At 39.9% G+C, this 14,805-nt stretch overlaps 1 protein-coding gene across 1 annotated transcript in view; it reads left to right on the top strand.

The window, feature by feature from the left end:
* LOC124545475 (carboxypeptidase D-like) overlaps nucleotides 1–14,805 on the top strand; it is a 256,584-nt gene that overhangs the window by 138,062 nt on the left and 103,717 nt on the right. The window contains exons 10-13 of the mRNA XM_047124408.1: nucleotides 2,367–2,498; nucleotides 2,954–3,132; nucleotides 8,686–8,938; nucleotides 9,316–9,474. Of these exons, the coding sequence (XP_046980364.1) occupies nucleotides 2,367–2,498; nucleotides 2,954–3,132; nucleotides 8,686–8,938; nucleotides 9,316–9,474 (723 nt within the window). The remainder of the gene's footprint in view (nucleotides 1–2,366; nucleotides 2,499–2,953; nucleotides 3,133–8,685; nucleotides 8,939–9,315; nucleotides 9,475–14,805) is intronic.

Raw genomic sequence — 14,805 nt, 5'->3', positions numbered from 1 at the left:
GCTGCCAATAATTAACAGATCCTACCTTTTCGTGTTTTCCTCCTCCTGACACTGGATAAAACACATTTCTGCAAAACATTTGAAGTGAGTCCCACTGGCTCAGTTTCCGTCTCAGTGAAAACACAGCACCTCAGACTTGTTAGTTGTGGGATCAGTACAACACACTGAGTCCTGCATGGTCCATGTCCACCCTGTGCGGGATGCCTAAATCTATCTCTGACATACCACTCACAGTCATGTGCATGGCTAATGACAGATCCTGTGCGTTCTGCAGAGGAGACAGGATCACTAGAAGAGGATAATACTTTAGGTACCTCTGGTACTTTCGGTAGCTCTTCCAACACAATGACCGAGCGAGGTGGCGCAGTGGTAGCACACTGGACTCGCATTCGGGAGGACGACGGTTCAATCCCGTCTCCAGCCATCCTGATTTAGGTTTTCCGTGATTTCCCTAAATCGTTTCAGGCAAATGCCGGGATGGTTCCTTTGAAAGGGCACGGCTGATTTCCTTCCCAATCCTTCCATAACCCGAGCTTGCGCTCCGTCTCTAATGACCTCGTTGTCGACGGGACGTTAAACACTAACCTAACCTAACCTAACCTAACCAACACAATGATTTGCAGCAGTTACCAATCATTTAACAGTTGTCAGGGCAATTTCCAGCTGCTTACAAATGGCAACCAACTCATCCCGTTTTGAGAAAAGCATTCAAAGTGGGAGAAAAGCATTCAGAGTGGGGATGTATTTTGGCTGGTGCAATGTATTACAAGGCAGTGAACAAATAACTTTAAATAAAATTTGCTGATTATCTTTTAATCTGTAGAGCTAAAAAGTTGGTAATTGTATAAGAATTGGAGCATATACACAAAAATGAGATTTGTGTTAAGGCAACACAAAAAAACTGTGGCAAAAGTTACTAGTTTCCTAAAATGTTTTGATGTTGTTATAGTTGTTAGCATATGCCAAAACAGAATTAATTTATGGTGCAGATAATAACTGCAGATAGGACTGATACTCTTGAAGGAATAACTAGATGTAGCACAATACGTTAATTAGAAAATCTGCTACAGTAACTAATTCACAAATGCTGATTTGCCACAAATTGCTCTTAGATTATGCAAAGGATAATAGTAGGCTCCAAAAATTCTCAAAAATGTGTGTTTATTTGTGTTGGTATGCTATGAAATTCGTGGGTGATGTATTCTTTGGCTGAACTATAAACCACAACTGCCATTTGTTATGAAATAAATTACTTATCCAAAGCACTCATACCGGTAACGTATGAACATATCGTTCTGTAAGCATCTGAAAATTCTCAATCATGATGAGCCACATAATGTGAAAAAGATTGGATTTATAGTGTTGTAGTTGTCACAAACTGTTCAATAAGAGTTAAGAAAATATTCCCAGCTTTCAGCCGATGTTGCGTTGTTTCAAACGAAGTTTTTTATGTGGGGTACTCAATGCAAAATGATAGAATTGTTTTCTTATCCTGGCAGCATGGGAGGAATGCTAGTGACCTATTAAAGTAGCCTCCATTGTGCATAGTTTACCAAGCCATTTTGTTCCGCTGCAAATGTCCTCATATCCTCCCTCTTAAAATACAAGATTTGTGGATGTAGTCTCACAGTGATACAAAATTTAATTTGAAAATACTCTTTGAGTTCACTTTTGTGATGAGGCTTGAAACACAAGGAAGGTCTTACTGGCCTCAGGGCTACATTTCCCGACTGCATTCTAGATCCCAGATACAATTTAAATGTTGTGTGACGAGGGCCTCCCGTCTGGTAGACCTTTCGCCGGGTGCAAGTCTTTCGATTTGACGCCACTTCGGCGACTTGCGCGTCAACGGGGGTGAATTGATGATGATTAGGACAACACAACACCCAGTCCCTGAGCAGAGACAATCTCCTACCAAGCCGGGAATCGAACCCGGGCCCTTAGGATTGACATTCCGTCACACTGGCCACTCAGCTACCGGGGGCGGACTAGATCCCAGATGTAATGTAGCAACTTTGAAGTCTTTGATTTTTCACTCTTTGGGTCTTGCACCTGACTCAATACTTGGACCATTATACTACTAATTCATTCAAGATTAGTTACTCTTTAAATGGCTAGAAACACATTTTCTTAGGTATTACTTTCTGATTTGGAATAAGTGCTGTTTTATTTTAGGGGACAAATCTACTTGAATTAATTATTTTTTCTTTATGTATGAAGAGTTTCACCTAAATTATGAGTTATAAGTATTCTGTTTCCCATTTGGTCAGTTACATTTACAATAACCAAAGTGGTGATTGTTACACTTGATGGTTAGGGTGTTTCATTTGCGTACAGTCTTTGAATCTTGATTGTTGTATTTGTAGGACTGGAATTATGTGAAAGCTGGAACCATGGAGTTAACTCTGGAAATAGGATGCACAAAATATCCACTTGCTAAAGATCTGCCTCGGTATTGGAGCGAAAATCGTGAACCATTACTGCAACTCTTAGACAAGGTATGATTACGGATGAGATACAGGTAGTTCACAGTTGATACTATTTCATGACTGTCTCTTTCTCTTTCTCATTTTTTATAGTTTTATCTATTATAGTATAATTTCTGTTTAAAAAATGAAATCCCACTCAAAATTATTTCAAGTTATAAAGAAACATTTGAACATGTCACTGCTTCCATTAAGGAGGCGCAGCTCCCAGTTAGGAGAGGGAGGGAAAGGGGGAGAGGGGTAAATAGAATCCAGATTAGGAGGAACAGAATAATGAGTTCTTCTTTCCTTCTCATATTATGTTGCTCTAATTAGAGATTTAGAAAGTGTTTCCTCATAATGTCACATCTGTTTTATTTGAAACAGTAGAATAAAAAAGTTTTGTATGTTTGATAAACTCTGAACAGATTCATTAAGAGAAATAGGCCTGATCCTCATAAATCTCAATTCACTTCTTCTTTTCAAAGGTTCATGAAGGTGTTAGTGGATTTATTCTAGACAAGAATGGTGATCCGGTTCGCAATGCCACTATAACTGTTTCAAGTCCAACTATTGGTGCTTTACGTGATGTACACTCTGCTGTTGATGGTGACTACTGGCGCCTGCTGCCTCCAGGCACCTATTCACTAAGTGTGTCCTCTCCTGGGTAAGTGAAGATTTTTGGTATAAATCCAATTTTTTTGTATTCATTTATTAATAAGTAGGGACTGGAAAAATTTGCTTTTTGCAATAAATATGAAATAGATGCGACTTCCGCCTCAAAATGCAAAAACTTAATAGATGCTGTTTCACAGTGAATTGTATCCAGAAGGGCTACTAGTTAGAGATAGTTTGTGATAGCTTTATTTTCTCTGTACAATATCAAAAATGTAAGCAGTTACGGGTGAGGCCCAATTTGGAAAGAAAATGTGCCCAAGAACCTACTTGCAAAAAAAAGGTGTACGAACATAGCGCTGTATCAATGCACCATGCCAGTTGTGGTCGACCGAATGGACTAAGATACACATCGCGTAATACAACATAGTACTCAGCCATGGGACCTAGCATTATATGAGAAAGAAATGCGTAAGTTTGTTTATTGGCTAAAGCTCAAAAGACTGTGTAATATGGACAGTTTTAACTTGGCAAATTAGGCAGCAGATGTTTTGAACTGTAGTTGCATCGAATACCACTATAGGTTGGACCCGAAATACGTCGTAACAATGCTCTGCTGACTTCAACAGACAACTGCACGGTAGCTGTCTGCGAATGCTTTGTGATATGCATTGCTCATTGTTTTCTTTTCTTTTTTTGAAATAAGTGAAATGACTAATCCTGGTCCATCACAGATTTTGATTGCAGCCCTTACAACACCAGAAGAGATCGGCAAACCATGTGACAATGTGCCAGTTCTTCTGTAGACTGCTGCCAAGCGAAATGGAGGTGGGGTTTGTTTCTCTGCACAGCTCCTTCCCCTCTGGTGGTCAAAATTCTAGTCTGTTTATGTTCGTGGCCATCTGTGACTATAGTCTATAGCATCCACCCTCTGCACTATAGTGACTGGAAAACAAAATCTGTAATGTTTTTTGATGCTGCCAAAATTCTTCTCCTAACATTAAAATCGAGTTGCTGTATGTTCGGTTCTACTTCTACGCTAAGTGCCTTTTCAGTTCTATCTGTAGCATTCTTAATCATGGGTCATAAGGCTATAAGTGCCCACAAAAGGTCGAAATTAGTTGTCTGCAGAATTTTTGATCTTCAGATTGGGTGGAAAAAGACAAATAAAGCCCAGAAACAACTTATATCGGAGACGCATTCACTTAACTGGCGGGAAAATGCTGCTGCTTTTCAACAGAACAATCATTTTTGAAAGCTTAGTTACAGCCAAAAGAAGAAAACAAAGGCCATTTTGGAAGAAAAAGGTGCTGAAGTTTTTGTAAAACAAACATTCCAGTCAGTCAGTCAGTTTCAAAGAACTAATAATTCATGCCTTCACTAATGTGGCATGACAACCTTTTAAATTTGTGCATCTAATCATTTATAGACAAAGAAAATAGGTGCAAATGTCTACAAAAATAGATGCGATTTTTACAAAAATTAGATGTGAATTTTGCAAAAAATAGATGCTGCGTTTTCTGATCCCTATTAATAAGGCATGCAGCCTTAGTAGAAGTTGCCCTGCAACACTTCTTTAATGTATTTTTTCTGCTGAGATGTGTGTGAGACGGTAATCAGTACCTCATCTTTTGTACATGTTGGTATCTGGCAAATGAACTGAGGATTTTTAATTTTTTAAAACTATCATCATGATGTTTTGCAGTACAACTAAAATAGATGTACGAGAAATAACCTGTAAAATTATTTTAAAAAAAGAAAGTAACTTTCACTTGGGAGTTTACAGATATATGTGTGGTGTTTAACAAGTGTAAAATAAATGTAAGAATATGAAGACCTTCCTACTTGAACAGTTTTAAATGTTTGACTTTGATGACTATAGATTATGTGAGGAAAGCTATTTTTGACAAACATGCAATACAAAGTATGAAGTAAGTTTACTCTACACATACTCTGAAGATAATATTTGCTGACTTTGGATTTTATGAGTTTTGTAAAGGTGCTTTGCACATGAAACTAATGGAGTTAGCATCAGAGTTCTGCCAATAACAGCCAGAGTCTGCAATAGAAACTCCAGAAACATGCCTCTCCAATCACATCACAATTGCCACAGAGCAGCTGTATGCCTGCTTATATCCAGGAGTGAGGTAGGATCTCGTCAAAGGGCACTCCTGACAGCAAAGCACCATCTGGGTAGTGGTGCCACGATGGGTGACAGTAATGTTGTGCCACGTACTTGGATTCTGTAGTGATGCTGGGTGGCACCACCAAAGTGAGAATCAAAAGTTATGACTGCAAGGAAAGTCATCAACCTGACAGTCAAACAAAGGGCTTTTGTTCAGCAATAACTTGCTTCACAATGTCAGACAACGGAAAAGCCAGGTTGGAATGTCAACAATACTACGAAAAGAATAGAGCGCTACTCACCTTAAAGACTGAGCGACAGACAGGCGCTGTGAAAAGACTTTTACCCCTTAAGCTTCTGACCAAAGCCTTCTTCAGAAAGGAAAAGAAAACCTCACATATTCATGCAAATAGGCACACCGTACACACAGACGACCAGAATGTCAGGCAAAAGGTTGAGACCAAATATAGTATGTGATAGGATTCATCATGGCAAGAGAGGAAGGTTTTGAATATTGGAGATGATGGGAGTGGCAAAAAAGAAGCAGGGGGACAAAAAGCCTTTTCATGGGTCGTTTGGAGGTTCTTCCAGAGATCCATAAGCCTTCAACCTCCCATTTGGTTTAGTTACATTGATGACATCTTTGCTATATGGACTCATGGTGAGCCTAAGCTGTTACAATTCCTGGACACTCTAAATACATTCTCCCAAATAAATTTCACATGGTCCTATTCCGAATCCCATGCCACTTTCCTTAATGTTTATCTCATCCCCACTGAAAGCCAGCAACACACTCCTGTTCATATTAAATCTACTAACAAACAAAAGTACTTATGTTGTGACAGTTGCCATCCTTTCTCTGTCAAACGTTCCCTCCCATACAGCCTCAGCATTCAAAGCAAACATATTTGTTCAGATGCAGACTCTTTACAGCAATACATTACCATTCTCATCTCAACCTTCACTGGACATCGTTACTTCACCAACTTTGCTCAGAAGCAGATGTCTCAGGCCATCATATCCAATCCTTATACTGTTGATTCACAAAAAAACATGACTTAAGAGTGCATGTCTTGTCACTTTGTATTATCCTGGCCTTGAACATATCAATCAGATACTTTGACAAGCTTATACCTTCCTAAAATCATGTACTGAAAAGAGGTTCACTCTGTCTGACATTTTACTCATCACATGTAGAACGGCTTTTTGACGCCCCCCCCCCCCCCCCCCCAAATCAATATCCTGGTCAGTTCCTATGTTGCTTCTGCAGCCATTTCCCAACCATATGGCTGCTATCCCTGCAATCATCCCCACTGTTAGACTTGCCTTTTGCACCCTCTTGCCACCACTTATACCACACCTGAATTGGCAAAACATATACTATCAGTGAGGGAGCCATCTGCGAAATGACAGATTCATGTACTGTTACGTAAACACTATTCGGCCATCTGCATTGGCGTGACTGCTGCCAAATTATCATTTAGGATGAATGAACATAGATAAGGGGTGTATACTGGCAACACACAGTATCCTGTTGTGGATTGTGCTCTACAGCATGACAGTTGTGATCTCGGTGCCTGTTTCACCACATATACCATCTGGATTCTTCTCCTAGATGTCGCTTTCTCAGAACTCTGCAGGTGAGAACTGAAGTTACATCACGTCCTTGGTTCTCACCACCTGCCTGGGCCTAATTTAGGGTAATTATTTTCTTTAATTTCCTTGGTATAAGCATTTGTTCTCAGTAAGTATTCCTATTTCATTCCCTTTTAGATTTGTATATCCTTTATTTTCTGACCTGCTTGTTTCCCACCCACCTCTACCACATATAATACTTATTTTTCTGCTATTATTCACTATTGCTTGATGTTTTGTCAATAATCTTTGTCTTGCTTATTACCCAAGCTTCCACCTTTAGGCTCTCAGGATTTCAAATCTTGTCCAGGGCAGTCACCAACAATCAGTCTTTCCTTCTCATCCTTTCTTGTAAGTTTCTCCTGACCCAAGGTTTTGGGTGACTTTTCTGAACTCTTCGTCATTTCCTAAACCTCACCAGTCCTTTTCCTTTACCGCTCTTCTTTTCCCTTTTGCCAGAAGGAGCAGCCACTGGCTCCGAAACCTTGCACATTTCTTTAGACTTTGTATGTGTTTTCTCCTGCCTCCACTTCCTAGTAGACTTTTTGTATCTATCAAATTGTATTACACATAAGTAGTGTGTCTTACAGACTGATAAATGTCAGTGCAAAGCAGAATATAAAGTTGCTGTTTTCCTCGTCTATCCTAGATCCAAAAAGATCGTAAGATAAGAGAACCACCTCAATGCCACAGATGTTGCTCCAGTATAAACTAGCAACCTAATTATATTCAACTCAGTTCCTATTCCTAAAAATGTGTTTTATCTCTTCCTTTAACTGTGCAAAGACTGCTGCTGAGTTCTTGTGCCTGAGAATGCCATAAAAAATGTGAAAAATTATAAAGCACTGGGCTCTAAAATATAACTGCCAAATGAGTAAAGACAAACTGATATCTACAATAAGTGCTTGATGGTGGATTGTGAGCTGTATGAATGGAAGAAAGCCAGCATTACCTCCACGTGTGAGAAGGGTGATAGATTAGATTGCAATAATCATTTAAGTATAAATGAGATGCCATCTATTGCACTGTTGTATGGTCATATTCTAAAGGAAATGTTAGAGAAAGAAGAGACATGGTTGCTCACACATAGATGGAAGATTTACATTAAGAAATCTGAAATCTTGTGAAAGGGGAGGGGAGGGGGGGGGGGGCAGAAGGCTTGAGGAATGACCATGTCATAGATTGCTTAAAACAGTGCTCTGTTGGTCCCCTCCCCCTCCCCCTCCCCCTCCCTGCCCCACCCCAGAGAGAATGAAGTACAGATAACCATCTAGAAGGTGGTATGAAGATGTTTATAATGTGATGACTGCAAGAGCACTACAAGATAGGGGCAGGTGGATGTTGGGTGGTGAGAAGCAACAATGGCCATAGAACACTTGCTTAATGATAATGATAAACCATCTCTAGTCATTTTATGTTTCTTGTACTCAGAACTGAGTGCCAAATTCTCATTTTCAAGGACTACGTTGAGTTTTTCAACTTGCATTCATGAAATCCTGACTGTTCCTCTAGTAAATATTTAGCTTCAAAAGACACTGGAAAACCAATAAATACACAGTCATTGGAATATTTTTATTGTTATTTAATACCTTAACCTTCAAGCTACATTTGCATTGTATCAGAAGCCAACAATTGTAGTTAATAAAGTAAAATGACAGTTCTTTAAAATTTACTTTTACTTTTAACAATGTTATTTTCAACAGCTGTTATGTTAAATGAAGAGCCTGTCAATGGTCATTTTGAAATTTAAACTATTATGATGAATCACAGTTTAAAGTTTTTGATTGGTGATGCAACATTTTTATGCAAAATAAAGGAATCAATATATAAATTGTTCTCTTCTAGCTACATCACAAAAACCATTCAAGTTGAAGCACCTTCATCTGGCACAGTTAATATTACTCTTGAAAAAACAGAGGTCACAGAACTGAATCCTGGACGTTGGTCAAGAATTTATGATTTTGGTCTGAATGAGAATGTGGCTCCAGTCCATGGGTATTCCGATCAGAATACATTCATGCAGCAGTTGCAGTATCTGAGTTTACAGCACCCAGACAAAGCAGAAATGCGGAATGGTGTATTAAGAATAACTGATGAGGTATGTCTTTCAACTTATATTTATGCTTGTTAATCTGTTGGCGTTTGAAAGTAGTTTTCTCCACAATATGAGTTCAGTGAATCATTAAAATTGTAAACTAAGAATACAGAATGAACAAAATCCTTATCACTGTAACTGGACATTTTCCATAAATTACACAGTTTGAAAATTTGCCCTCAGTATGGGCATTTTATTAAATCTCTTCATGAAAACAAATTCTTAATCTTATTTTTGTTAATCTCTCTCTTCAGCCTCCTCTCCCCTACAACTATTTATCAGTGCATAAGGATTTGCACTAGAAATTGTAACTAATTTTTCAGCAACACTTTAACACCATTTCATTGCTAATACTAAATAAGTTCTGAATTTAATTACAGATGGGTGCACCAGAAGAGGGAAAGCTGCATATGGCACTGGTAGGATCATTGTTTTCCTCTCAGCCAGCAGGCCGAGAATTGGTGCTACGAGTTGCAAGACATTTGTTGGCTGGAATTGCAAAACAAGATCCTCTTGTTACTAATGTTCTTAAAAATACAGTAAGTAGCCAGAGCTCCAGTTCTTGTTTCCTCATCAAACTAGGTTCATTATGTTTCCTCAAGAACTCCTGTCTGCTTCCACTATATTAAACACATGTTGTGGTCCAGATCCTAAAATGAAAGATGGATTGTGAAATCAATCAAAGAACTTATTTACTGAAAAAAAAGCAAGTGATGAATATTTTTAGACATAATGTCTAAGAATCTGCAGTGACTGCAATGTGTTTATTGTAAAAAAGGGCACTTATTTATAATATTAATGTTGTTAGTGCTTTCTGTTAGGTCATAATCAGACAACACTTAAAGCCAGTGGAGAATGGACTTTGAGTTAACAGCATATTGTATCAGTCACATTCTGAGCAATTGTCTACTGAGTAAATGACATTAACATTAAATGTACTAGTACAGTACTGAAATAAAATAATGGAAGGAGTAATGACTCACTGTGTAGTTGTGCAGCTGAGCAGGTAATATCTCTTTCACACACACACACACACACACACACACACACACATACACACATACACACAGAGGATGAGACTTGATGATGTAACTGAAGACACAGTGCAAACTGTAACTGGCAGTTTGATGTTTTTTTTATTGTTGTTGCCACTACTATTATTGTGTGTGGACACTACAGTGTGGCACTTTGAGATTGTGTGTGTGTGTGTGTGTGTGTGTGTGTGTGTGTGTGTGTGTGTGTGTGTGTTTGCGTGTGCATGTCTGTGGGGTGGAGGTGTTTTGACCTGTGATTGTGCAAGATACTGCTGGAAGTTGAGCCTAAATTACCTTGTATGACACTGCCAACCTTGACAGGCAACTGCACATTAGCCATTATCAGATGATTCATATACTGTTGTTTTATTTTCTTATTTCGTAATAAGTGGAGATGCTAATCCTGGTCCATCAAGGGGTTCAAGTACACCTTTCAGCACCAAAATGGGTTTGTGATCCCTGTGACTGTGTGCCAGTCCTGGTTTTGCAGAAGCACATATCATCACTATAGGCTACTAGTTCTGCAAGAGAGAGATGGAATCTTTGTAAGGCTGCTAGATCTGAACTATTGAATTGAACTTCAGGTGTCATTTATTAAGTGCCCTAGTAGTACAGCCAGTGGCTGTGGAGTGTGACCTGTTCTTTTCTATAGCTACCACTACCTGATATGGTCTCCTAACTCCTTGGTCTATGTGTCTATTTACATGATAACCAGAAATACAATATCCTTCCTCCTCAAGGATCTGGGTGCAGCTAGAAAGTCTCCCTGTGTTAGTATGGTGGCTAAAGTGAGGCTATCTTCATTGGTGGTAGCGTGTCGAGTGGGTATGTGAGCTACTTCCACTTCTGATCATGATGCTGTATGTGTCACAGAGGGAGACTTACCAATTTCTCCTCTGGGAATCATAAGTACTCCAATACTGGTGTTGATGGCAACTAGCAGAAATGCAGGCTGTGGCATAAGTAGATATTTTGCTGTTATTGATAGCTACAAAACTGGCTCAATTTGTGTAAAGTGTTGGGGAGTGCACATCTGGTTAGTGAACACCACCTGCTGAAATCTGCATAATATTCATGGTCGCACCTTAGTGTCTAATGATGGTGCCAAGGACATGGAACTGACAACTAAAGCTGTAGATGGGAACCGAATTCTATGACTGGAATGCATGCTGTATCTGTGAAAGCTACAGCTGCTGCTCCAGTTGTAGGATGTGAACTGTTGTCATCAGCTGACATTCAAGGTGTAATTTTGCTGCACTCTGACCACTGAATGACATTGAGCAGTATGTACTTAAGAATATTGTTAATGCTGCACCACAGTTTGCCTAGTAGAAATTTCTTGCCCTATGTCTTTAATGTTAGTGTGGACATTGTGACTGCACTGTTGGAGGATGGATGTGAAGGGGCTGTGCCAGGGCACTGAAAACCATTGAGCACAGAAGTTGATGAATGGATAGTATCTGTCCAGAATGAGATTTTCACTCTGCAGCAGAGTGTTTGCTGATATGAAACTTCCTGGCAGATTAAAACTGTGTGCCAAACTGATACTCGAACTCGGGACCTTTGACTTTCACGGGCAAGTACTCTACCATCTGAGCTACCCAAGCACAACTCACACCCCATCCTCACAGCTTCACTTCTGCCAGTACCTCATTTCCTATCTTCCAAACTTTACAGAAACTCTCCAGCGAGGGTATCTGTGTTACAGTCTATTGTAAAAAACAGTGATCCTTGGTAGTTCTTCAATGCTGAAAGCATGTGCTGAGACATGAGTAGTTTCTTCTGCTAATGTTAACTATATTTTTTTTTTAAACATAAGGGAGCTGCATCATTATATCAACACTGACCAACCATATATCACATAAGAAAGGGCCAGATAAATTGGCATGATGTTGATGTCAGGGGCCTAACACTGTTGGCAATGGTTTAAACTGTTGCTATCTAAGAGGAGGTGCAGACGCTGAATTGTTGAATTGTGCCACTGGTTTTAGTTCATCACTAAAAGGGTTGGTGCAGTGTTAAGCACACTGGATTTGCTTGCAATAGGATGGCAGTTTGAATTTCTATCTGACCATCCAGAATTTAATTTTCAGCAGTTTCCCTAAAGCACTTAATGCAAAGGCCAGGATGGTTCCTTTGAAAGGGATATGGCCAGTTTCCTACTTCCTTCCCCACATTTGCGCATGTATTACATCTCTTATCACTTTGTTATGTATCACAATAAAACCCTAGTTCTCATGTGCCCCCTCATTCACTAATCCCATATTATTACACATATTGTCTAGCTAGCTGTTTTTTGTGGAGTAAATAGATGATGTTATGGAGCACTTTTAGGATAAAAAATCAATCACTGTCAGTGAAAGAGGCTAGTGAGAAATAATGGAGGTATGAAACCAATGCTGTTGATTGGCTCTGTGGTCAATGTGCCTGCAGTCAAGAGAGAGAGAGAGAGAGAGAGAGAGAGAGAGAGAGAGAGAGAGAGAGAGAGAGAGAGAGGGGGGGGGGGAGAGAAAGACTGGAAGAACAGACCATAAAAGTCTGTTTTTAACCCTTTTACTACTGAAGGCATGCCACCTGCTTGGCGCGCTGAGGTGCCGCGCTGAGGCGCCGCGATATGCGGCATAATCCATCTATATGTGCGGCGTGCCTGTCTCTCAGAGCCGCCTCCGGGACCAGATCGGCTCGTGCTGCACAACCCCATCTGTGCTGAATATTTCTCGGCTGAATACGACTTGCGCAGAGCAAGTGTGAATTTTTGGCAAATTTGAGCTGTAATATCTCTGGCAATAGTTTTTGTAAAGAAATAAAATTTGGCCATCTTGTACAACTGTATGTGTCCTCTTAAGAATAATAACAAAAAGAATTTTATGAGCCATATTGAGCCAGAAAATTGTAGGTAAATTGGCCAAAACAATAGGTGCCCGAAAAAATTTCGAAGTTTGGCTTCTTGCATCTCCTGAACTAATGCTATGATGAACATGAAACTTGACATGTAGTAACCTAACAACACAAGGTTCTTAAGTGTAAAGTTTCATTTCCATAGCACTTTTCAGTACTGAGTGAATTAAGCACAAAATTGAAGATATTGTAAAAATGTCAAAAATGCAGTATTTTCGTTCCGATTTTGCTAAAAAACTATGCTCCATAAAACATACCAAGCTGTACAACTAGAATGAAAGTTGGGCACGAAAATCAGGCCTGAAAACAATGTAAACATCAGGTTAACATATCTAGTCGTTTGAATGCATGATGAAAATGAAATTTAGAGTGCAATAGATTGACTGCACAACGATAAGGAATAAAAATTTTTATTCCCCTACTATTTTCCAATAATCTACAAATTAGTTAAAAAGATGTTGATTTTTATGGAAAGATGAAAGCAGGGTGTATTCGAAACTTCTTTTTCAAATTTCGTTTTCTATTAATGTTTCAAAGCCAGTCTCATTCAAACAACAAATTTTAAGCCCCCCACCCTTCCCAGAACAATGAGTTTAATTTTCAATTTTGGCTAACAATACGTAGAAAACATGAAAACTGACGAAAATACAGGAATCTAAGTCGAATTCTGCTAAGAGCAAACACAGCAACAAAGATATATGCACTCTCAAACTACACAGTCATACCACTGAACAGCTACTAGAAGAGCAGGGCAGAAAGACAGCTCTGTGTGTATACACGAGCGTAGCGCTCAGGTAGCTGTGACTCAGTGTGCCCAAACTTGTCCCTAGTGGTGGGAAGGCCAGTGGTGTGGGACGCGTAAACACGTCCTTAGCGCTGTAGGGAAGACCCAAGGCTGTATGTATACACGTCAGGCGCGCCAGGGGAATGGCGAGGCATGCCAAGTTAACACGTCCACAGCATTCAAAGGGTTAAGAGTGCTTGTGGATGGCCCATCATTTATCTACAGGTGAAGTGTTGCTTGTAGTCTTGATTTTTGTATATAAGTCCCACGCTGAAATACCAATTATAGTAATTTTAATGTATATTGGTACAAATATGAACACACCTGACAGACTTCCATTTGCAAATAATATTAACTTGAGCTGGCAATTGCGACACTGACAGTGATCTCAGGTGTTACTTTCTAATAAAATTTTTGGGGATGGCTGTTATTCACCAACCATAGATTAGTTTCAATATGAGTTTAAACAGCCAACAGGTTGCACATAAATGGTAGGTACGTTGACCTAGGTTTTGACATCTTCATCAGGATGAACCGTTGCTAAATCCTATAAAATAATACATAGAAAATCAACAGTATTAGAGAAGGAAAGTTGCTACTCACCATATATCAGAGATGCTGAGTCATGGTAGGCAAAACAAAAAGATTCACACAATTACAGCTTTCAGCCATTAAGGCCTTTGTCAGCAGTACACACACATACACACATGCGCACACACACATTCACGGAAACACAACTTCCACACACGCCTGCAGTCTCAAACTACTGAAAACACATTGCGAGCAGCAGCAGCAGTGCATGATGGGAGTGGTGACTGGGTGGGGGTAAGAGGAGGCTGGGGCAGGGATGGGGAGGAATAGTATGGTGGGGCTGGTGGACAGTGAAGTGCTGACAGCAGGAGAGAAGGTGGGGGGGGGGGAGGCGGGGGGGGGGGGGGGGTAAGTAGCAGAAAGGAGAGGAATAAAAAGAAATTAAAAGATTGGGTGTGGCGATGAAATGGCGGCTGTGTAGTGCTGGAATGGGAGCTGGGAGGGGGCTGGATGGGTGAGGACAGTGACTAACGAAGGTTGAGGCCAGGATTGTTACGGGAACATAGGTTGTATTGCATACCGAGGGTCTCACTGAAGCCTTCACTGACAGTAATTATCCTCCC

Source organism: Schistocerca americana, chromosome 8 (assembly GCF_021461395.2).
Source record: "Schistocerca americana isolate TAMUIC-IGC-003095 chromosome 8, iqSchAmer2.1, whole genome shotgun sequence".
Taxonomy (NCBI): Eukaryota; Metazoa; Arthropoda; class Insecta; order Orthoptera; family Acrididae; genus Schistocerca; species Schistocerca americana.
The sequence above is the reverse complement of the archived record's forward strand: the minus strand, read 5'-3'. Positions and strand labels throughout refer to the sequence as shown.